The sequence below is a fragment of the Colletotrichum lupini genome, chromosome 4 (assembly GCF_023278565.1).
Source record: "Colletotrichum lupini chromosome 4, complete sequence".
NCBI classification, from domain to species: Eukaryota; Fungi; Ascomycota; class Sordariomycetes; order Glomerellales; family Glomerellaceae; genus Colletotrichum; species Colletotrichum lupini.
Genome location: NC_064677.1, coordinates 4,234,266 through 4,256,333, shown reverse-complemented (window position 1 = coordinate 4,256,333; position 22,068 = coordinate 4,234,266). Strand labels below are relative to the sequence as shown.

At 53.0% G+C, this 22,068-nt stretch overlaps 9 protein-coding genes across 9 annotated transcripts; 4 read left to right on the top strand and 5 right to left on the bottom strand.

The window, feature by feature from the left end:
- Positions 1–183: 183 nt before the first annotated feature.
- Positions 184–1,262, bottom strand: CLUP02_08386 (uncharacterized protein; the record flags this gene model as incomplete). Its single annotated transcript, XM_049287376.1, has 2 exons — positions 184–1,165; positions 1,222–1,262. 2 exons carry the CDS (start codon positions 1,260–1,262, stop codon positions 184–186), a joined length of 1,023 nt encoding a protein of 340 aa, XP_049144519.1.
- Positions 1,263–3,249: 1,987 nt separating this feature from the next.
- CLUP02_08385 (uncharacterized protein) lies at positions 3,250–3,522 on the bottom strand (the record flags this gene model as incomplete). The annotated part of the gene is made up of 1 exon (XM_049287375.1): positions 3,250–3,522. The coding sequence occupies one exon, from the start codon at positions 3,520–3,522 to the stop codon at positions 3,250–3,252; it is 273 nt and encodes a 90-aa protein (XP_049144518.1).
- A 662-nt stretch (positions 3,523–4,184) lies between these two features.
- Positions 4,185–4,502, bottom strand: CLUP02_08384 (uncharacterized protein; the record flags this gene model as incomplete). Its single annotated transcript, XM_049287374.1, has 1 exon — positions 4,185–4,502. The coding sequence occupies one exon, from the start codon at positions 4,500–4,502 to the stop codon at positions 4,185–4,187; it is 318 nt and encodes a 105-aa protein (XP_049144517.1).
- A 250-nt stretch (positions 4,503–4,752) lies between these two features.
- CLUP02_08383 (uncharacterized protein) lies at positions 4,753–8,114 on the top strand (the record flags this gene model as incomplete). The annotated part of the gene is made up of 14 exons (XM_049287373.1): positions 4,753–4,843; positions 4,914–5,009; positions 5,076–5,095; positions 5,169–5,258; positions 5,331–5,406; positions 5,626–5,711; positions 5,753–5,878; positions 5,956–6,053; positions 6,109–6,282; positions 6,337–7,168; positions 7,248–7,265; positions 7,330–7,707; positions 7,763–7,916; positions 7,990–8,114. 14 exons carry the CDS (start codon positions 4,753–4,755, stop codon positions 8,112–8,114), a joined length of 2,364 nt encoding a protein of 787 aa, XP_049144516.1.
- Positions 8,115–8,421: 307 nt separating this feature from the next.
- Positions 8,422–9,058, top strand: CLUP02_08382 (cyanate hydratase; the record flags this gene model as incomplete). Its single annotated transcript, XM_049287372.1, has 3 exons — positions 8,422–8,448; positions 8,527–8,963; positions 9,037–9,058. The coding sequence occupies 3 exons, from the start codon at positions 8,422–8,424 to the stop codon at positions 9,056–9,058; spliced, it is 486 nt and encodes a 161-aa protein (XP_049144515.1).
- A 2,917-nt stretch (positions 9,059–11,975) lies between these two features.
- Positions 11,976–13,458, top strand: CLUP02_08381 (eukaryotic rRNA processing protein EBP2; the record flags this gene model as incomplete). The annotated part of the gene is made up of 3 exons (XM_049287371.1): positions 11,976–12,275; positions 12,344–13,043; positions 13,133–13,458. 3 exons carry the CDS (start codon positions 11,976–11,978, stop codon positions 13,456–13,458), a joined length of 1,326 nt encoding a protein of 441 aa, XP_049144514.1.
- Positions 13,459–14,798: 1,340 nt separating this feature from the next.
- Positions 14,799–16,682, bottom strand: CLUP02_08380 (MYND finger; the record flags this gene model as incomplete). Its single annotated transcript, XM_049287370.1, has 1 exon — positions 14,799–16,682. One exon carries the CDS (start codon positions 16,680–16,682, stop codon positions 14,799–14,801), a length of 1,884 nt encoding a protein of 627 aa, XP_049144513.1.
- Positions 16,683–18,442: 1,760 nt separating this feature from the next.
- Positions 18,443–19,791, top strand: CLUP02_08379 (uncharacterized protein; the record flags this gene model as incomplete). Its single annotated transcript, XM_049287369.1, has 6 exons — positions 18,443–18,535; positions 18,629–18,866; positions 18,965–19,102; positions 19,263–19,360; positions 19,418–19,598; positions 19,667–19,791. The coding sequence occupies 6 exons, from the start codon at positions 18,443–18,445 to the stop codon at positions 19,789–19,791; spliced, it is 873 nt and encodes a 290-aa protein (XP_049144512.1).
- Positions 19,792–19,861: 70 nt separating this feature from the next.
- CLUP02_08378 (uncharacterized protein) lies at positions 19,862–21,989 on the bottom strand (the record flags this gene model as incomplete). Its single annotated transcript, XM_049287368.1, has 8 exons — positions 19,862–20,086; positions 20,177–20,228; positions 20,310–20,385; positions 20,459–20,604; positions 20,763–21,059; positions 21,231–21,382; positions 21,612–21,715; positions 21,782–21,989. 8 exons carry the CDS (start codon positions 21,987–21,989, stop codon positions 19,862–19,864), a joined length of 1,260 nt encoding a protein of 419 aa, XP_049144511.1.
- Between the last annotated feature and the right edge of the window lie 79 nt (positions 21,990–22,068).

Genomic DNA, 22,068 nt, shown 5'->3' with positions numbered 1-22,068 from the left:
ACGGACGTAGTCCGTAATTTGGCCTTCAGTTCTTGGATAACCTTGAGGGCAAGAGGGCCGGAGGTATGGACTGGATATCTCGTCTCGTGTCACATCTCAAGTAGACAAGATATGAGGTAGGTAATTAAATCAAAGTGACTCTAGGTTTTCATCGGTGTCTTCAAAGACAGGCTTTTGTTACTGCTAGTTTTGGGTATCTCGAGATCTCGTCACGGCAAGCTTAGCCAACTTTTCCTCCTGCTGTTTTCTGTAAGCCACAAGGAATGCCTCTCTGGTTTCCTGGAGCTCTTCACGCCTTCTCAGGCTACCAGCGGATTTTGGCACGTTGGAGACATCAACGGCCGCACCACGGACCAACAGCTTATCTCTGCCGGCCTTGTGAAGTTCTGGCGGAGCCTGCGCGACATCATGGAGCCCTACTTTGGCCTCGGCACGCATCTTCTTGAGCACCGCCCAAGGATCTTCTTCGCGGTCTGCGCCCTTACTCTTCTTCCCCTTTTTACCCTTCTTCTTGTCCTGCCCAGGTTCGTAGAAGGCCTTTGAGGTCTGTCCGAAATTGCCAAAGGTACCGCCGTTGATCTCTTCATCTAGCTCGCGTTCGGCGATCTCTTCGAGCTCCTCTTCTCTCTTCTCTTGAATCTTGCGCTCTTCCTCACGCCACTGGTCATATAGCTTGTGCATCTTCTTCTCTTTCCGCGTCCTGACGGTCTTGAGACCGAGAGGATCTTTTCCGCCCCTTTCAGTCTTATTGACAAGGTTGGCCAGGGGTAGGGCTGCGTTGACGCGGGCAGCGAAATCGGACATCTTCTCACCCGGCCTGATCGTGGGCATCTCGGGCTTCCCAGTCTCCTCAGCCTTGGTCTCGCTCTGCGCGGCTGCCGCAGCTTTCTTAGCTGCCTTCTTCTTTTGGGCCACCGTCTCGCCATTATCTAGACCAGATCGTTGTCTCCTGCCCGACGCCAACGACATGATGCGCTTGAAAGCTCTCGGAGCATCGTCATCATTGCTGCGACCTTTTCTCTTCTTGGAGACGCCATCATTCTCTGTCTTTTGGATTTTGCCATTCTTGCCGTTCTTGGTGTTTTTCGCATTATTGGCTAAAGCTTTTCGACTTCGCAGCTGAACGGGAAGCGGCCTCGCGATTTGTGATGGGGGGAGATCAAATCTGCATGAAGCCGGTTAGTGCATGCCACAACGGCATCTCAGGCGGTTGAAACTTACGCTGAGGGATCCTGTTCCCTCCTGGTATGTTTGTGAGGCATTGCGACTGACTTGAATGGATGACTTGTTGAGCGATTCAGTACAGAAACACGTTCCCCTCTACTTCAAGGTTTCGTAATTGCAGGTGAGGCGGGATGATTCGCGACTCAGGGACGGGAGTGATGGAAAATTTTGTATTATGTCAGCGACGATAACAAGTGGTCGTCTGATAAGAAGTGAGGCACATTCTTTGGGGGTAACCCCCGCTCCACCTCATGAAACCAACGCCCTGTCGTGGCAATGGAGGAACGTACCGTGCTGCAGCTGCAGGGGTCTCCACGTCGGAAAGCCCCTAGGGCCGGTCCACCTTGGACAGATCACACGCGGGAATCCCACAATCTGGCATCTTGGCACCTGATCAATGACAGTTCTGCAGCACATGGGCTGGCTTCACCTGGTCATAGGTACAAAAACTTTGCTCGAGGTTGAGGTACCCGCCCTGCATGCTTCGCTGATCATCTGTAAATTGATTTTTTTCCCTGCCAAGCAAGTGGCTGTCAAGTCATTCTCGGGAGACTCAAACAACCAACAGTGCCAAAGCCTCTGCCAATACAATCGATCACCTTACCCACGGAGAAAATGTGGTGCGGAGCTCACCGAATATACCTACCAGATAAGCGACTCAGAAGGATGGTGGGACCTGGAGCCGCCATCTAGGCCGAAGCACGTTGGAATCCAGAGCTTGTTTTCTCCAGTGAGATGATCGTGTTTGTCAATGGAGTACGCTTCTTATGGGAAGTGTACTAGAACATCCCTTTTGATGAGAACCAGGCTTGTCGCACGCATGGGCATGCATGGACAGTGTTCCTCCTTCGTTGCCGTCTCGATGGATGATGCCACAGTGATGAGCGCCTCATGTTGACGGAGAAGTGCAGCGGTGACGGAGGCGCCGCCATGACCAGGCAAATGGTAGCGGAAGGGGGCGAAGACGTGCTATGCCAGAGACCAGATCAACATGAGGCGGTAATTGCAAGGTGGCTGGCACAACTGCTACGTCCCCGGTTGGCGAAAGCAACTGTAGGGGAACGAGGTGAGGTATTTGCACCCGAGTCCGTCCCACAGAGCAAGCCCGACGGACTCTAGGATTCAGACTTCAGACTTCAGACTTCAGACTCGGAGAAAGGCGTGTTTCGCGTGTCGGAGATGTCGAGGTGTGGTTGAGTGAGGAGAACAAACTCAATTACTGGCCGTCTGATTATGTGACACTTCCAGTCGTTTTCGGACGTGTCTCAGTATCGACGGCTGATGAGTTGCGTACGTAGACGATTGCGCTGAGCTTTTTTACCAAATGCCTTTTTTTTTTTCCATACTTTTTCCCGGCTTGATGTCGGCATCAGTCGGTGGGTGTTCATCAGTCAGTCAGTCAGTCAGTCAGCCCATAATCACGGTCAAGTCAGAAACACTTCGTGCAAGCATGGCCATGGCTGATGGATGGATGGCTGTTGTTTCTGGTTTTGGGCGGGAAACGGAGGCTCGGACGTGCCGCCGTCCGCGCGACCCATGGAAATGTACCGATCAGTCACGCTCTGGGGCGATGCCGCGATGGGCGCATGGCTGACACGAGCGTGTATCCATTTTGGTGTGGCTGAGATACGGAGTATTGACAGATCGCAGCTAGACTTGGTCAAAACGCCTCGCCTTCGGCTCAAAGTGCGGCGGCCGAAGTTCTTATCCGTACACAAACAAGCACGCAAGAAGCTTCCCGGGCGCCACGCTGCCCTGCCTTGGAGTTGAATCCACATGTAAGCTGGCTGGCAAGTCGGCGGGATGCCATGAACCAAGGTGGTCCACGAGGAAACGAGGGCATTTGTAATAGGTCGTTCTAGGCTGGCCTTGAACCTGGTGGAGGGCCATGATTTTGTGGGGATACCTAAGGTAGTTACCTCGTGCAGTCTGGTCCAGTCTAGGACGAGCGCGGACTCCTCAGACCGCACATAGCAGGAACCCTCTCGGAAACGGCACTGGGGGCTGGTGCTCTATCTAAGCATATTAAGGTATGAATGATGCGCGTGACATAGATAGTACACCATCAAGGCCGGGAGTGCGAGAGGGATTTAATGTTACTAGCTGGTTTCTCATGGTCGCTTGAATGGAAGTTAATCCGCCTATGAGCTGCGCCACATGCTTGAAAGAGTATGGCCTGTAAGGCAAAGGCGCGAGAAGAGGAGTAGCAAGGTACCTACGTATTGAGTATTGTGTAGGTAGAGGCGGCATACCAGATGAGAGGCAGAAAGAAAAAACGAGAAGGAGGGATGTTGGCATGATTGGGAGAGAGGGATTCGAGAGCCCAGAACATGGAGCACGCCGTCTCAAAGCCGGTACTGGCTTAGCACGGACCATCTCAGAGTTGAGGAAGCGAAAGTCCGTCCAGTCTTACTCTCGCGAGGTGCGGCGTGCGGTGTTCCTGCGACTTGCTTGACTGGGTTCAAACTTCAATGTAGGTATCCATCTGCGGGGAGATGCCACGGCGGGGAACATGACTTCTCCACGGAGGCAAGTATCTACGCCGCCTATCGATAGGTACAAGATACTTCGTATGCACCGTATGAAAATGGTTAATGAAGTGCCTTGGATGCTTAGGCGCTCCACCAAGGACCTAACCCAAGGTACCTTGTGTCCATCGGTGGCCACAGCGGGCAGCTTTGTACGACGGTCATTGACCACTGAGATGTCCGTACTGGTAGCAGAAGGCGCAGCTGCTGGACTGGATTGGAGATGCATGGCCGGTACTCCTTCGCTCTCTTTCCCAAATTCTTTTTTCGTTCCTTTCAGCTGTAGGACCGTAGCTGTCTCCCGTGCCAAGCCTCCAACCAGTCTCCAACCAATCTCCAAGTAGTGTACCTCGTTCTTTTTCTTTTCATCCTCGATACTCTCTGAACTTTCCGCACTGACTTTTCCTTGGCACCTCATGTTTCCCTTGTGCCTCACCCGCAGAGGCAAGAAGTGTCGAGGAAAGCGGCTGGGATGAGGGGTCTCAGGGTCTGGTCAAAGTACCTGACTCCAGGAGGGGGCCGGAAGCAACTACGAGGTACCTGGACCTCGGGAACGCCAGAGTGCAGGGATTTCCCCGTCGGCCAGACCCTCGTCGACTCTCTTTCGCCATTCGACTGAGGCATTCCGACACGACAGGTTTGGTTTGAGAGAGGCATGCCGAATAACCTTAGTTGTTGGCCTCTTGTTTTGCGACTAACGACAATGGGACCTTGGTGCGCCTTTCCACTGGTCACAGAGTCATCGCCCATGCGCTACCTCGACGCGCTACTTCCATGGTTGACGTTCGACACTTGACCCCAGACCTGAGAATAGTCTCACACACACACACACACACCCTCTCTCTGTCTCTCTCTCTCTCTTCCTTTTTTCTTGGCCTCACTTTCTTGCCCTGTCTATTCTCCATGGCATGACTGTCGTCGTTGTCGTCGTCACTCGTCGTGGACATAATGAATGACTATCCTTGTTTCGTGGCCTCTGACCGTGCATACAACCACCGCCATGACACGATACATATCTCTGCTGCCTGGCCAAGACGATCCACACATTCAGATACCGTTGTCCCTGAAGCCCATAATCACATTTATTCTTCGTTACACTGATTGATCCTGGGCCTGAACCAACACCCCCCTTCGCCAGGGTAACAAACACAAACAAAACAGGCGCCAGAAACACTCCCTCGGGTCCCGCGCCCCCCACCGTCTTGGGGCTAGCTAAGCTCCTGATAGACTTTCTTAGTCTTAGTCCCTTTTACGGACGTGGAACAGGACAGGACATGGATGACTTGGAAATGCTTGAATACGCCGCCCACTGACTAGCATTAGTCCCCCTTCTCCCCAACCAAGTACCTTAGCTTGTAGTGTCTAGCATGGAATCCATGTATCGCTACTGCTGCATTGTTGCTGCTGCCGCCGTAGATGCCACTACACAACTGGAGACATCACATCTTCTGGAACCATATGCTAGACACTAGACCCGTGTCCCATCCACAGCACAGCGTCTTGTCCGTTTGCTCTCTGTCGCTCACTCACGCCCTCATTCAGCTCACTGACTCTCTCTCATTCTCCTCCTTCCCCTAGCCCCCGTTCCTCCGACTTTCCAACGTGCCTCGCTGTCTCTTCATCTTGCTCTCAGGCCCTCTCAGCTCTTCCCAAAGTCTGTTCTCAACCGCCGTCCCTACCCCAGCATCCATCCCTAACCATGCTCGGATCTACTTGCCGTTTTAACCTTTATATCCCTACCCCATTTCGCCCTGTCCTTACCTCGCCCTGAGGTACCCGACCTTATTACCTACCTTCACCTTGCGGTGATCTTTAGCTCCAGTGTCCCCCTCTTAAAGCAGGCAGCAAGCCAAGCCAACAACCACTTTCACAGATCCCGCTATATTTGGTGTCTCTCTCCCGCAGTTCTTCACTCTTTGCCTCGTCCGCAAACATCTAGACTTATTCGCCCTTGCCTTTGTTGGTTTTCTCTTTGTGCACCTCCCTTCCACCACTGCCAGTACCTCATACTACGTACTTATCTGGCCTCCTACCTCGAAGTGCCGCACAGCCTGCCTGACGGACTTGGAAACGGCTTGCCGTACAATAGCACTGCCGCAGCCCAGACTTACAGTCTACGAACCCTCGTACTTTACCACGATATGCTCTAGAGATAAAGAGCAACCATCCGACGGCCTCTTCTTCTTGCCTTCTCTCTGATCAGGCGCCTCTGTCTCCGACCCATTGTCCGATCATATTAGCTGGAATATCAGACCTATTCGAGAATGTCTACTACAAAGAGCGCCAGCATCGACGCCGTGCGTGATCGCTTCCGTCAATTTTGGTCCCGAAACAGCAACACGATACCTCGCTACAGAGACTCTCCCGAGGAAGCAGACACCGCAAGTGAAGGCGGAATCGAAGTCCCGCCAACACCAGCTGAGAGTTTTACTTCCGAAGATGGATTACTCCCTCCTGCCTACATGATACCGAAACCATGGACACGGAAACGTTCCTTCATCATGTGCGGCGCTGTTTGGTTAGCCATGCTGTAAGTGTTGCGAACGGCGCAATATTTGATTCCCCGGCTAACTTTGGATCTTAGCTTGATATTTGTCCTTCTGAACCTGGTACTATTCGTAGCCCGCGAGGTCTGGGATACGGCATCCGGGCAGTTTGAAAGCGCGAGCATCGTTGAGCCGATTCCATGCCACTCTCATAATGACTACTGGAGAAAAAGACCCATCTATGACGCTCTCCAGGCAGGATGCATTGGCATTGAGGCAGACGTGTGGCTCATGGACACCGAGTTATTCGTTGGCCACAACAAGTGGTCTCTGCGTCAGAAGAACACCTTCACGAGTCTCTACATAGACCCCCTCGTTCGTCTGCTTGAGGAACGGAACGCGGACCTCGGAAACATCACACAGGAATCGCCTCGGGGCATTTATGAGGCAAGCCCGGATCAAACCATGGTTCTCTTGGTGGATTTGAAGACGAGCGGCCCGGAGACTTGGCCGGAGGTGGTCCGTCAGTTGGAGCCCTTGCGAGAGCGAGGCTGGCTGAGCAAAGTCATCGATGGCAAAGTCCACTATGGGCCCATCACCGTCGTCGGGACAGGCAACACTCCTTTCGGTATGGTCGTCGAAAACACGACCTACAGGGACACGTTCTTCGACGCTCCCCTCCTGAACCTAGACCGTCACAACTTCGATCTTACCAACTCCTTCTACACGAGCGTATCGTTCAAGAAGGCGCTCGGCACCGTTTGGTTTGGTGACCTATCAAAGGGCCAAATGGGGAAACTGAGAGCGCAAATCAAAGAAGCCCATTCTCGCGGCTTAATGGTCCGGTACTGGGATCTCCCAGCATGGCCAATCAGTATCAGAAACCACGTATGGGATGTGCTTGTTCAAGAGGGCGTTGATATCCTAAATGTGGACGATCTGAAAGGCGCCAGGAGAGAGTGGGATCTCAAGGGGTGGAAACGGCTAACCGGCAACTCCACGATACCAGCCTAACCGGATAGGGCTTGTGCACAATGGTGTACACAGAACCAAATCATCAAACCGCTACCAATTATGACAACGCATAACAGCGTGAGCTCCTCCAGAGGCACACCCCCCTCTTCGGAGTCAGAGCCACGCTTGCCGGTCGACAATATCTGGAATGTTGGCGGGAGCATTCTCCCTGCTCATATTGGCGTGTCGCTTCTCGAGAGCTGAGACACTCGATGCTGGGAGAATACGATATAAACACCACAACCACTACCGATCTCCTATTCAAGGCCGGCCCATGGGCCATCGCACAAAACTACCCAAAATCGATGTACAACGTTGTCAGATTAACTCCTTTCTCGGGTAGGACGACTTCTCCGAGAACGTCCTTCACATACGGCTACTTGGAGTCGCCTTGTCTACACCAAATAGTACACTTAGAAAATTTTCGGACGTGCCCATTACTAGAAGGTGTTTACGTGGCAAAGTTATTGTACACGGAGAAAAGGAACATGCGGGACGTTGATGGAGTAGCAACATACGTACAATGAATGGGTTGGCGCAAGTTGCATTGCAGTCAACGCCGTTTACAGAGCGGTCCGGGCGATAACCGCCGAGCTGACCGATTCCGATCCGTGCCAAGACTCGGGTGCGATGGCTTCGCAATCTTCCTCCCGGCCACCGCCGTGTGTGCCGGAACGGGCTTTGCCCGGATACCTTGGTTAAGTAGATAAAAGTTACTGTAATACAAGGACTATTAGTCATCATATCTGGTCGGGATTTGCAGGCGATTTGTGGTGCATCGGTTTTTGCCTTTGAAGCCGAAATACCGTGTTTTCTCCGGCGGGGAGGCCTCGGCAACGGCGAACAGGACGACGCATCTTAGACTGATGGTTCTCTTAGCTCACGACCCCGCAATATCCATGGACGATCTGAATGCATGACGTCCGGATGAAATGCCCGCCCGCAATACCACGTCTTGAAGATTTAAGGCTGGCGTTCGTCGACATTTCCCCCTTTGATTCAATCATACATAGTTGCACATACAAGGACTCAAATTCCATATCTTCCCTTATCTCATCCCATCTCAGCTCATCGTATCTCGATTAGACGAACTCTCTTCCGAACCCTATCCTTGGCATTGTTTTCATCACACATAATTCCACTATCAACACTTCAGCCTGTCTTTCACAATGTCTGGACAGCTCGCAAGTCTCGATGTGAGTAACAGGGTCAAATGGGAATATTAAACTACAACGGCCACGAAGCTCCACGATCACTAATTAAGAACCAACTAGCCCTCCATGGCGGATCGTCTGCCGCCTCATTCCCAGGTCCTCTTTGACGCGAAGGCGTCAGCTGGGCTTACGTTTGAGGAAATCGCCAAGCATCTCGGCCGCAGCGAAGTTGCCATTGCGGGCATCTTCTATGGTCAGGTACAGGCCTCGGAAGAGGACGTCCAGAAGCTGTCTGAGCTCCTCGGAATCCAGGCCGCGAACCTGAAGCAGCTGAACAACTACCCCGACCGCGGCCGAGCCGGGCCCATGCCGCCTGTCGAGCCGCTCATCTACCGCCTGTACGAGATTGTGCAAAACTACGGGTACGCCTACAAGGCTGTCATGAACGAGAAGTTTGGCGACGGCATCATGAGTGCGATTTGCTTCAACACAAAGGTCGAAAAGGAGATCGATGAGGCTGGGAGCCCGTGGGTTGTCATCACCCTCAAGGGCAAATGGTACGTACAATTTGCTCGCTTCTTATACTTGATGCTCCATGGCTATGAACGTGAAACTGACCTTAATGATTAGGCTTCCCTTCACTCGGTTCTAGGGGGAGCCATGAAGTCATTGGATACAGCAAACAGAAGCGTCATGTGAAATGAGCAATGAGGATAGATCAGCTTTCATCACGTTTGTCGCCCGAGGCTAGTTTGGAAGCGAGGAGTTTCGGCTTGGTGGCAATGTACATGAAAGAAGGTGGCAGTCATTCGATCCCCCAAGGTGGTCAATCCACAGACACACGACTGTGTTACCTCGAGCTTCGTTCGATGTAGCATACCTTCGCCCACGGTTGTTGGCCTGCTACACAATATCAGATCTAATGAGAGACCAAGACTCGTAGTGGGGAGATAATACAAGCTTGATAGCAGGTTGCGGACCTTGATTGGGTTATAGAGCATCGACGGCCGCATAATCGTTGAATTGCCCTTCTTTGATCACATGATTGGATCAAAAGAAGCCATAGTTAGCCACTGGGCGAGTACTCGTAATCGAAACATATCCCGCAAGGGTCAATGACCGCAGTCTAAACATCGAACGATCGACACCTCAGAAAGCTGCTGTCTTTGGTAGAGTAACATATTCGGCATGAAAGGAATTTGTTCAGTTTCAGCTGCTCAAGGAATGAAAGCCAAGTGTTTCCTAGTCAAAGAACTTGTGCGGGTACAAGTATTCAAGATCGTCTCTCTTCCATACTCCCCTATTCGCCCCCCCCCCCCCCCCCCCCCCCCCCTCTCCCCCCCCCCCTCCCCCCCTCCCCCCCCCCCCCCCCCTCCCCCCCCCGCGCCCCCGCCCTCCTTCCTCTCTCCGCCCTCGGCGCGTTCCCCTCGCGCCCCCCCCCCTCCTCCCCCCCCCCCCCCCCCCCCCTCCGGTTGGCCCTTTGTCTCTCAAACTGTCACTCAGTGCCATTCCCGTCCGGAGGAGTCTCGCACAGTTTACCTTGATTGCGCTGGAAGCATGCTTTGTCGGTCCCCTGCACCTGGCTTGTACGTCTGTCCGAAGATATTGCCAAGCCCCAGGCCCCTCCTGTATGCCGTATAATATCGCTGTCTTGGGCATATCAAAGGTGCTGCAGGACTCAAAGAGTACAGGCTGGCGATCTAGCAAACGAGGCGAAGTTTCCCTGCTCGCCGTTGCGGTGAAGTGTATGAAGGCTAGCCTCCATTTGTTTGCAATGTTGTGACGCTGACAACAATGAATTTTCATGGGTGTTGCCGGTTTCCTAGTCAAAGAGTCCAAGTTCTTGCAATAGTTGTTCGGCTCTTGTGCTTGACTCGTAGTCATCAATTACGTCTCGGGCAAGTCATCTGCTCGTCATTGTGGAAACTAGGCGCTGCGTAGGAACATCGCAGCTGCAGCACACTATTCAACGCGGCCACTGCGGACTTGAACAACTCTGGTGCCACAGACGAGAGGAACCGCTGATATAAAAAGCAACTGAAATACCTCGAGACTATGATGCGTTTGTCCATCGCTACAATACAGACCAAGGCCTACGTCGATCGTCCTCTATCAAAGAAACAGACCCGGATATACTATTTTACGCTGTCGATACCAAGTCAAAACAGAACCTGACTTCAACACCAAGCGCCAAAGCAGCTGTGATGGAAACCCCTACCAACACTTGCAAGACCGATGTCAAACCCAGTTCTGGCACCAACGGCAGCGACCAAATTCACTCGACTACTCAACGAAGACGGAGGCCATAGAGCTAGGCCAGTCTGGCAACGATGGGGTGGCTTTGGACAACTGAGCCATGTAATTAGATAGACCGCAACGAGAGCGCCCCGTTGTGGATATCCCGGGCTTCATCCCTCTGTCTTCACCGTACCACTTCACCATACCACAATTCAGTCTTCGTTCTTGACTGCCCACGTACAACTTTAACAAAGCACTTAAGCCTAGGCCCCCGTCAGAACGGCCGTGGACATGTCCGGTAGTTTCTGTTGGCCCTGAAGTATGGTCTTTTCAACAGTTTCAGGCAACAAGGTGTTGTATTTTTCATAGCCATGCGTAGATCAGGTAGAGGATAATGGTCACAAAGCCCATATGGCGCAAGTACAGAGCATTTGATTCTGCATTAGTAGAATCTATATTTCCGGGCATTTCCTAGACAGTGCTCCTCTCTTCAATTAGTAGCCTTTCCCTGTCGAAGCTGCGCCTAGTGTCTAAAAGCAAGTGGGGAGTTCGTGTTCTAGATCGAGGATGTAGATAATGAAATCCGTTCTTTCTGGTAGCCATGAGCACAACTACAAAAACCAACACCCTGTCTGCCGACGACAATAAGGTAAGTGCTTCACCGGACTGGAATAGACACATTTACCCAAAAAGGAATTTGAACCAACATACAACACCAGGTATTCGCTGGTCGTCACCGACCCAACTACTAATCCGGCCCTCATTGGCTTATCTATGGGAGAGCGGACGGGATCCCGAGTTTTCCAATGGGTATGGTCGTATGTGACGGAATGATGATACAGCATAGCTCATATACCACAGAATGATAGGTATCACTTCCATTATGGGAAGTCCGACCGTCCGAGTTTTTGAGTGTATTCCTTCATTTGGACAGAGAATGACGGCTAGATTTTAATAGTACATGCACATGTATGTGTTCAGGAGAGTTGAATTGGAGGCAGACTTGCGAAGATCATCTTCATCCGTGTCTTGTTTCGTTGTGAATCATTGCAATGAGAATGATCTCAAGACAATGTTGAAGACAAGTAAAAAATGGTTGACCAATGGCTGCTTACCAAGTCGGGGGGCCATACCCACTATGGAGTATCAACCCCACTATGATTCTTGACCGCCTCAACTGAGTGGGTCACCAAAGCGGCAGAATTATTTTCAATCGACATTTTTTCTGAGGACCCTCCCCACGTTACCGCAACCCGACCGTTAAGAGTGTTGATCCAGCATACTTTTGCGACCAATCCAATATCAGTGCACTTCAGATATTTTCTGCAGTCATGGTTACCAAATCCAAACTCAAGCTTGCGCTAGCGGCCGAGAAGGGCATCGACCTGCGGAAGGTCAAGGAAGAGCGCAAGATCAAGGCGAAGCACCGCGAAGCCGCCAAGGAGCAAGAGAAGAAGAACAAGAAGAACAAGAGCGTCGAAGAGGATGACGAGGACGACGAGATGGAAGACGATGAGGGAGGAGACGATGCCTCTGTCATCTCCATTGAGGGTGGCATCACCTTGAACGCAGACTTTGAGGATGCCGACTCGGAAGAAGAGGAGGAGGACGACGAAGAAGAGGATGACAAGGTTCGTGCTCCTTGCACACCGCGAAAACCCCGGGACCCCTAGAATGGTTGCTGACAGGAGTTCTCCAGCTCGATATCGAAGCATTGGACGACACAGATAGTGACAGCGACTCCGATATCGAGATGGAAGCAAAGATCGAGCGTCCATCCAAGAAGGCCAAGACAGCTACCAAGACACCCACAGAAATCGAGGAGAAGGACGGCGAATCAGATGACGAGGAGGACTCAGAGGTTGACCCCGAAGAGGACGACGTTCCCATGTCGGATCTCGAAGGCGACGACGAGGATCTCGAGGACATTATCCCCCACACCAAGCTCACAATCAACAACAAGGCCGCCCTCCTGGCCTCCCTGAACCGCATTCGAATCGACACATCCTCCACAGCCTCCTTCACATCGCACATGACCGTCGCTTCATCCAAACCAACCGCCGAGGCCGTCCCCGATGCCCAGGACGACCTCCAGCGCGAGCTCGCCCTGCTCTCACAGTCCCTCGAGGCCGCGCGCAAGGGCCGCACGCTCCTGATTAAGGAGGGCACTCCATTCTCCCGCCCTAAGGACTACTTTGCGGAGATGGTCAAGGACGACGGACAGATGGATAAGGTCAAGGCCAAGCTTATCGAGGAGGCCAGCTCCAAGAAGGCTGCCGCCGAGGCGAGAAAGCTCAGAGACCTCAAGAAGTTTGGCAAGCAGGTGCAGGTCGCCAAGTTGCAGGAGCGCCAAAAGGCCAAGAAGGATACACTCGAAAAGATCAAGACGCTCAAGAGGAGTAAGTTACACCTCCCTCCCTAAAGCTGCTAGCTGCGTGCTTCAGTACTCGTTTCAGTCCGAACCGGTCACTAACTATCCCCAACCCAGAACGTCAAGAAAACTCTTCCAACCTCGACACGCGCGAGGCCGACCTCTTCGACGTCGGCGTCGACAACGAGATCAAGAGTCACACCAACCCGGACGGCAAGCGCGGCGGTCGCGACGGCGGCCGATCCGGCAGCGGCGTCAACGCCAAGCGGTCCAAGAAGAACGAAAAGTACGGCTTCGGCGGAAAGAAGCGCCACGCAAAGTCGGGCGATGCCGTGAGCTCCGGCGACCTGAGCGGGTTCAACGCCAAGCGCATGAAGGGCGGCATCGGCAAGAAGCCCCAGCAGCGGCCGGGCAAGAACAGGAGAAAGGCCATGAATAAGTAACGGAGAAAAAAGAAAAGGAGATTGCTGTTTTCTGTAGCGTAAAAAGTCAGGGGTTGGAGGGGGGAATGGAAGGAGGAGAGTCTGTAAACAAAAAACTAGAACGGAGGAGCAAATACCCCTCGGGTTCGATGGTAATCCACAAACGATATGATTCAACTGCTTTTTAGTGACCTTTCATACTGAACGTAGGCATCAAATGTCATTTCCTTGTCTTCTCGTGTTGTATCCCAAAAAGCCTCGAATCCCTCACTGACCCACTGGTCAGCATATATTGTGGCAGAGATATCCCAAAAAAGTTCAAATTAACTTCGTCCCAATTCCATGTGGACGGTACGCGATAAACTTTCTAGCAAGCGCGCCAAACAGGCCGAGAGTTCAGCCCTGACGGCTTTGAATCAACTTCTCGTCGCAAGAGGCGTGGCATTGTACGTCATCACCACATCCCATTAGCATGTTTGTGCACAACGACGATACGGGTAGAAGGTTCGAAAGACCGCATAAATTCTGACATTATAGTAGTTGATCTCTCATAACAATACGTACATCATCCTCGCTTGCTACTCGGAATATGTACTCCTGGAGCATTGCGCAAAGCTTTCCCGTCTGCTCGTGCTATCCTACTTCAAAGGAATTGGGAAAAGGAGCCTGGAGTATACTATCCTGCCATCCATCTTGGGCGGCCTATGCATTCTCTCAATCCAAGTGAGCCGCCAACGTAACCATCATCTCCATCCTTCCGTTGTGGGCTTCGCCAGCCCACCAGCCCAAGACCAAGAAAATGTAAATCCGTGACATTAAGACCGTCTCCATGCCGCAGTGAGAGCCCTGCGGGACACAATCTTGGTAGTTTTGAATGTTGCGTATGCCGCCTTCGACGATTTGTCAGATGCGTGTGCTACCGTCCAAATCTTCCCGAGTGGTCATCTGCTGTTCCGTGCTGATCGTTGCTGGAAAACGGTCGACACTGGCAGATTGAAGCCCGTCAATATCGACCACCGTGGTGAAAGTATAGATATAGTCGAGGGAATAGTGCCTTGCCGAGGACTTGGGCAGTCCGTTTCGTGGAGGGCATGTGAGGCTGAGGAAAAACTGAGGATATATCGTCCTGGAATAAGGGGAGCCATGCCGTCACCATGAATGGCAAGCACCCAATGCCGGACCTGAATATGCTGCTGAAAGACCAGTGGTATCGAGGGAAACGCCATGCATTTAGAAAAAACGCTGTGCTGTGCAATGCTGTGCCACCTGTGGGCGGCAAAGAATCCGTATTATAAACATCGCGCCTCCGAAGGCGCTTTCCGGGGTATAGTCGAACGTTGTGGAGCACTGAGTGGCATGGATCACTGCGTCGCGGCCACGCACCAGTGGCGATGGAAAGCCCATGCACTCTTTTGACACTCCTTGCTGCAGTACTTGGTGCGGCGGCAGCGGCGACACTTGGCAAATTGGCGGGTAAACTCTTCCCACTTGCCGCACTGGTAATACGCACACTGACGGATGCCTCCGCGGGTATCGTCCTTGCGGCACAGATTTCTCATGACGACGCCAGCCCAGTATTGCATATCTGTGCTGTGATGTCGGACTGTGAACTTCTCGACCAAAGGGAAAATGTTGAAGTCGTTGGGCAACAAAAACTCCTCCTCCAGCTCTTCCTCTTCAATCTGCTCTTTGGAAGCGTCCTCGCCGTCCAAGTAGCGGAGTTCCTTTCCAATCTTGAGCCTTGGGACCAAGTGGCTCTTTTGGAAATAAGACCGCAAGCCACAATACTTGGAGACGTATGCAAGCAACTGAAGGGACATCAAGACGTCTTCTTCACGCGGCATTGCGGCAAGCATCTGGGCGTTGGGTACAAATTGTCGGTCAAGGAGATAGCGGGGAACGCTTGCGTTGGGAATGGCCGGCTGAGGAGGTGTAACCATGGTGGGACGGTTCGGTGACAAGCCGATGGCAGGCACAGGGGCTGGCGTCGTAGCAGCTGTGTTGCTAGTTTCCACAGGGCCGCGGTGTGTGATGTTGAAGGCTCCAGTATCCTGAGTTTCTGACACAGTCGGGGTGTTCAGGTCCATTGTGGTAGAACCAGCTAGGATGCTGTCTCCCTCTTCCATGGTGATATCTTGGATATTAACGGCAGACTGAATCTCAGTGCCAGTGCCCGACATTTCAGCATCGGGAGACTCATCAGATGGCGCGTCATCTCCAACCAAGTCATCCGAGTCGACGGTGGAGTTTTGGTGACGAATGGAAGGACGACGACGGGAGCGATTTGTTGGTGCAAGTCCCGAGGTAGGTCGGACGGTGGGAGAGCGCATCTGCGGAGGCGGCAGGGGAGTTGTGGGGGAAGACGGTTGCGAGACCAAATTTGCGTTGCCAAAAGTCATCATCGACGCAAGGCGGTCAGCATCGCGCACAGGTCTGACAAAGCCCTCCATAGTTTCAGTGGCAGGCACGGCGGGTGCCAACGGCTGAACGACCTGACGAGAAGGAGATGCAACGGCATGGCGAGCCTCGGCGGCACGATAATGATGGTGGTGGTGATGATGATGGTGACGGTGGGCAGGGAACGCAGGTCGCTCGGCGGAGGACGCCAGCGGATACTGGGGTGGAGTGGGTGTGGACTCGGTGTTTTGTTGATCGACTGCGGAGCTCGAGGACGAGGAGCCTGCGTAGGTAGCAGAAACGTCGATGGAGGGAGGAGGGGCCTGGCGTCTGGAGGCTCTCTGATCAACTTCTGTGCGGGTGGATCTGTTGGTGAAGGATGGAGCCTTGTGTACACTGCGGTGTTCGTGGCTCCTGTGGCGGTGATGATGGTCCTTGCTCTTATCGTCCGACTTGTCTCTGCACTTCTCAGTGACTTTAATGTAGTTGTCGAGAATGGTAGCAATGACGGGGACCATGTCGGCCTCGACAACCCTGGTGCGGACGTTTTCGGTGCCTCTGACACCAATGTTGACGACGCACTGGAAAGCCAAGTTCCACTTCCACATGTCCATCATGTCCTTGCTCCGACCGCGTTTTAGAATGCATACCAAGCGCTCGATGCCGCCGTCGACGGTAAGAATATCGCGGATGCGAGCCGAGGATGTGGTGAGGTAGGCGAGATGGTTGAGAGAGTTGATGAGAGGAAGGGTAGACGTGCAGTCGAGAGCTCGTCTGTCATAGAGGGCGGTCGTTATGCCGACCGACGCCTTGTTGACGTTTGGGATACTGAAATTGACTTCTCTCATCTTGAATGACGAGTAAGACGACGAGATGGATTCAAGGGTTATTCAAGTCGAATGGGGCCAGGCAGTGCAGCCGTGGAAAGGTACGAATGTGACAAATCCCTTCCAGCTTGGGTGGCCCCTTTGACAGGTTTGAAAGAAGGAGTATGTTGATTCGTGCTCGCTCAACAGGTCGATGGGCAGATGATGGATCTCGAGGTGTGCCGAGTGAAGAGCAAAATGAGGAGAAAGAAGTCGAGGTTTGGGGTTGGGGTCGCTCGAGGGTGGCGATATTGTTGTGTGGGTGTGTGTGAGAATTGAGTTGGATTGGACCGAATCGTGCGTGAGCGGACTCGTCTCGATTCGATGGTATCGGTAGTAGTCTCGTGTGGTGCGAGGGTCGGAGGTACGATGGGAAGCGTTGCAAGGCTTGTTGTCTATCCTTGGTCGCGGTCTTTCCGAGGGCAATCGTGTGGTTTAATGGAACCAAAGGAGGCAGGAAGGGATGGTAGTAGTTTGTTGTAGGAAGAAGAGTCGCAGGAGTAAGGAAGAGGGTGCGATGTAGCGGCGAAAAGACGGTGGAGGGTAAAGGGTGATGGATTGGTTTGGTTGTGTTTCAGGACCGACACCCGGAAGCGTGACTCGGATGTGCTGTGAAATGGCAGTGGCAGCGTCAGCCAAAGCCAAAAGGAGCAGGAACTAAAAGCCTAGGCCGAGAGACAAGACGGATGCACGCAAAGTGGAAGCGAGGTCTGGCACGCAGCGATAGCAGCGAGACAATGCGTGCGATGACGCTTGACGCTCAACGCGAGAAGGTGACGATGAAGAGCGGGACAAGCGACGACGAGGGGAGGCTGGGTAGAACAAGAGTAGGAGTAAGGGAAAAAAAGAGGAGGAGAGGAAGAACGGGCAGAGGGAAGAGGAGAAGCAGACGATGAGGATGGATGCATCAGGTCCGCACGTACGCGAGATTTGTGCAGTGTTGGCCCAGTCCAGCCCGGTCAGGCAGCCCAGCCAGCGCCAGCCAGCAGGGCCCAACATGACTGGGACGCACCTCATCACACAACCGGGCACCTAACAACAGCACCTCAGCCAGCGACGCCCTTAGACGATGGAGAGCTACACAGGGCGCTTCCCCGTCTCACACATGGGCAATGAGCACACTCCCTGGAACAGCGGAGCACACAGCAAAAGAATACCTAAGATTCTAAGGTGTATCCAGGAGGCAGGCAGATAGATCATAGATGGCAGGGCCTCCTACTACCTAGGTACGTATTGATTTGGCAAAACAAATTAGTCGGGAGCTTGGAACACTTACCTGCTAACGCACCATATACCTTGCCCTACCGGCCTCTATGCGACTCCTTGCTTGATCGTTGAATGTACAGCGAAGCTGGTAAGGTAGACGGGGCTGGGCAAAGACCCAACAGCACACCCGATTGCACTGAGCCTTAGGCCCTTGAGGCGATATGTCAAGCAAGGTACCTTGGCCACGTTACCTGGGTTCCATGATTGGCGGTAAAATGAGCAGCAACTGTGGTGATGGAGCCCACGGACAGGAAGGGGGCAGGCAGAGGGCAGGGAATCATCATGGGATCGCTAAGGTAAAGTATGGCAATAAACTAAGGTAGGTAAGTTAGGTAGGTAAGGTAAGGGAAGGTGCGGTGCCCGCGGTAGAGAACCTCATCCTTCTATGCCTGTAGTCAAGTCATGGGTGTCCGATTTTTCATGGGCAAACGCGGCGAGATTTAACAGCAACCTACCGTACCTTACCTTGCGTGAACATGGCCAGCAGTGAACCGATCATGTCCTTCCGTTCCCCGACGCCCTTCTACCTTATTCCTCTAAACTGTACGGATACTCCTCGACGGGGCATGGTATCATGCAGCTTATATCAGCGCAATTGATGTTGCGATGCTCCCTCGGCCGGACAGAGTCCGACCGGGTTAATATTTTGACGCGACCGCCAGCTCGACGAGCTCCCATGGACGGATTGTTTGGAACATCGTGAGGCAAAATCTCTCTACGCCGTTGATAGGGGAGCGACACCGGACAGTCAAATGACATCCTGCTGCATGCATATTCACAACCATCCGGCCAAGCCCTTTCCCGAGTTCGAATTCAACATCACAGGAATACAAATTCAACTTGATTTTACCAAATTCAGTCATGCTTTCTCGAACTGCATCATCCCTCGCAATGAACCGAGTCCGTCGAGTCTCTTAAGCCTCGAAGTACCTACGTACAGACCGAAACACCCAGGGTTCGTTCCGCATCGGGCAGGCAAAGTCTAGACAGCACATCAGGTACCGGTCACGCCGCGCCGTTGTACCTGCCATCTAACACCCGCCACTCGGCCGCATTCGGCCTTGCTTGTACTTGGGGGAAGAGAGACCCTGACAAATCGCATGTCCATCTCCTGAGGGTCGAAGGTCGCGGTCTTCGTGGGTAATTACATACTGCACAGTAGTTCCGTACCTTTGCTCTGTCAGACCAGCCCACAAGGTAGGTATCCAAGGTACCTCCAGGTGCGGCTAGCTCCCGCTCACTCCAACACCACCACCCGACCCCTTCACCGTCTTTTGGCACTCTCTTTTCCATGAGCCCGGAACACGCCTCCTCTTTCAGCCTCCAGGAACCTCAGCATCTTCTTTGTTCCTCAAAACGACTCTAATATTCCCCTGCTCATTCTTTTGTCTCTCGTCAGGCCCTCGCAACGTACGGAGCACTCTGCATTTACTACTGTGGTCGTACAGTAGACAGTAGCAGTGGCCGTTTCTAGCGCTGTTCCCTGCCGCCTCCCGTTTCTTGAGCCGTCGGCTCGGGTCAATACTGCCAGGGCAAGCGACCTGAGTGCTCACGGTCACGGTCTTGTTAGGTACTTGTTCGGACATTTCGTGGGGCCCTGCTATTTTCAAGGCGGCAGGCATCAACCTGCACGTCAGTCTTTCTCCACCAAGGTGGTTGGTTGAATGTTGATAGCGACGCAGTTCTGCCACATTGCGTAGCTTTCCAGGCAGTCTGTGCCGGCTGTGATTGCATTGTACGCACATTATCTGCATTGAGAGGGTTGACAGAGGAAAGATCAAGACATGAACACGCCAACGCATTTCAAAACGCCATCGTCGTGTAGAAGGTGGAACGTGGAACATTGATGGAAGGAAAAGAAAGAATAGAAGAAAAAGCAAGGGCAGCCAAGTGGCCTACCCGTTGGCGATGCGAGATTGGGAGCTGAGAAAGCTGCCATCTATGGGCCTAGTGCATGAACGACCGTGTATTGCATGTGTCGTGAGCTCTCGGCTGCTGCTAGGCAGGATACCCTGACAAGCCTGAGCAAGACAAAGAGCTGGGGAGAGTTTATCGAGTCTGTGTGACGACAGGAGAGCAGGAGAGGTGGCAGATGCGACGACCGTTCGCACTACTTGTTGCTGGTCCGGTTTGATGTTGGCAGCTTACACCATTCTTATCTCTGATTGCTTGGACTGATCGAGCACCGCGCTCTCCTATGTTTATCTCACCTTTTGGTAGTCTATCTCGCCGTTCACAGGTGCTCGATAATTGTTGCTGAATCTTCATGATGCCTCCCTCACCTTGGGATTGGGTTGTATCTCGAGGTGCTCGTTTCAGGGACAGCAAAGGGTCATCATTTACATTCCTGCGTCCATGATCCGTACCTCGGTACATTTCCAAATGTCACTGGTGTTGCTCTGGCATTGGCAGCGTGAGTCTCACATCAGGTCCGCAGGGAAATTTCACAGGCACGTACTCCGTACCTACGGCGACAGATAGGTACTACTGACACTGGTGAACTAGGAGGGAATGTGCCCCACCACTGTCTTCAGCAATCGTCAGCGAACGGCACTTGTCCCAGATCCAACACACAAATTGGTGCGAGATTGCATTCCTTGGAGCGTCGTTTTCGTAAAGGCTGAAGCCCGAGTGTGCCCTTGGTTCGGAAGCGGTGAGGTCATGGTCCGTTAGAGAAGAGATCGCACCGCCAGGGCACAGATGCAGCCATGAGGTGAGTGCCATGTGTCAATTCATTATCAACATCAAATTTTAGTTTTGCAGGCACGGGGCAGGCGTGGCAGGCAGGGCAGGCACCGAAGAGGAGGGAACGCCTTCCCGTTTACCTCCCGCCCGATGAGAACAGAGGGACGGACGGCGGCGAGGGCGGGGTCTTCGCCGCCCTCTCCATGTATTGATTCGTACAGGGAAGGCTCCAGGAAAGAGCCCGCCGCTCGCTGGATCTGTTCTCCGCCCTTCTCCAAATGGATTCGAACCTGCCTGTAGGCACAATACATCAAGTACCTGTTCTCAGGGACCACACAGGGCAGCTGCTGATGTCTCTGCTTTCCTGCACCGACCGGAAATTTTCTGCAAAATTCTGAATCAGAATGTCTTGTGCAACATCGGAAGTGCCTTGGGCAAAGAAGAAGGTAATCAACTATGGATACTCCGTACGGATACCACCTGATTGCTTACCTTACCTTGCACCTCAACTTCTCAAAGTAGTACCTCAGGTATTACAAGGCCCCCAGCATCGAGTTTTATGCTCCTGATCCTTCCGACCCGTCGGGACCCTCAGTGATTTTCTCCACCTCAGCCGTCTTGGACTCTTGGTCACAGCACACCACGTCCGCCGCCCTCCCTCCCTTCCGTCCCCTTGGCGGAACATGTCCGGAGAACCATCCGCACGAGCTGGACTGCGCCGGGGACAGCGACTTGCAACATCCATTGTCCAATGCCATCGCAATGCAACTGACCGGGCACATAATAACAATCCCATCCATAGGTTACGAAGCACTGATATGAGCAATGGCATTGGTATCAACACAAGCCCCACTCACAGACACCAACCTCCATCGCTGTTTTCGCCTCTATGCGGCAACTAACACTTATTCCTTTATAGACAACCTCTGCAGAAACTCATAGCGCGCCTTGCTAACTAACTGATAGACATTCCGATGGAGTACATGCCTGGCCGCACTCGGCAGACTCAGAGACGCATACAAATGGCGAGCCGTTAGACGCCTTGCTACCGACTTTGGCGTGGCCTGCTGCATGGCGGATCCTTCTTTTTTATCCTTCCGCCTCTGTCCGCCCGCTTGTCCGTTTGCCACGAGCTTCGGTACGGCGTCGGCGGCTGACTAGGCCACTGAGACACTGCAAAATCAGAAATATCAACTCTTTGGCTGACCAGAACTTGCGCTCAACAAGGACCCTGTACTGATTGATTGGCCGAGATATGCGCCAGCCATTCGGAGATGCAATGCCATGCGATGCGAATGGCGCACAAGCTTCTTTTACAGCATGGAGTTTCAATGGCATTGTGGGACACAATAAGGTAGCCCTGGCCATGAATCGGGGGCTGGGACTCTGGTGATTGGCCGTGCGCGCGCCATTTCCC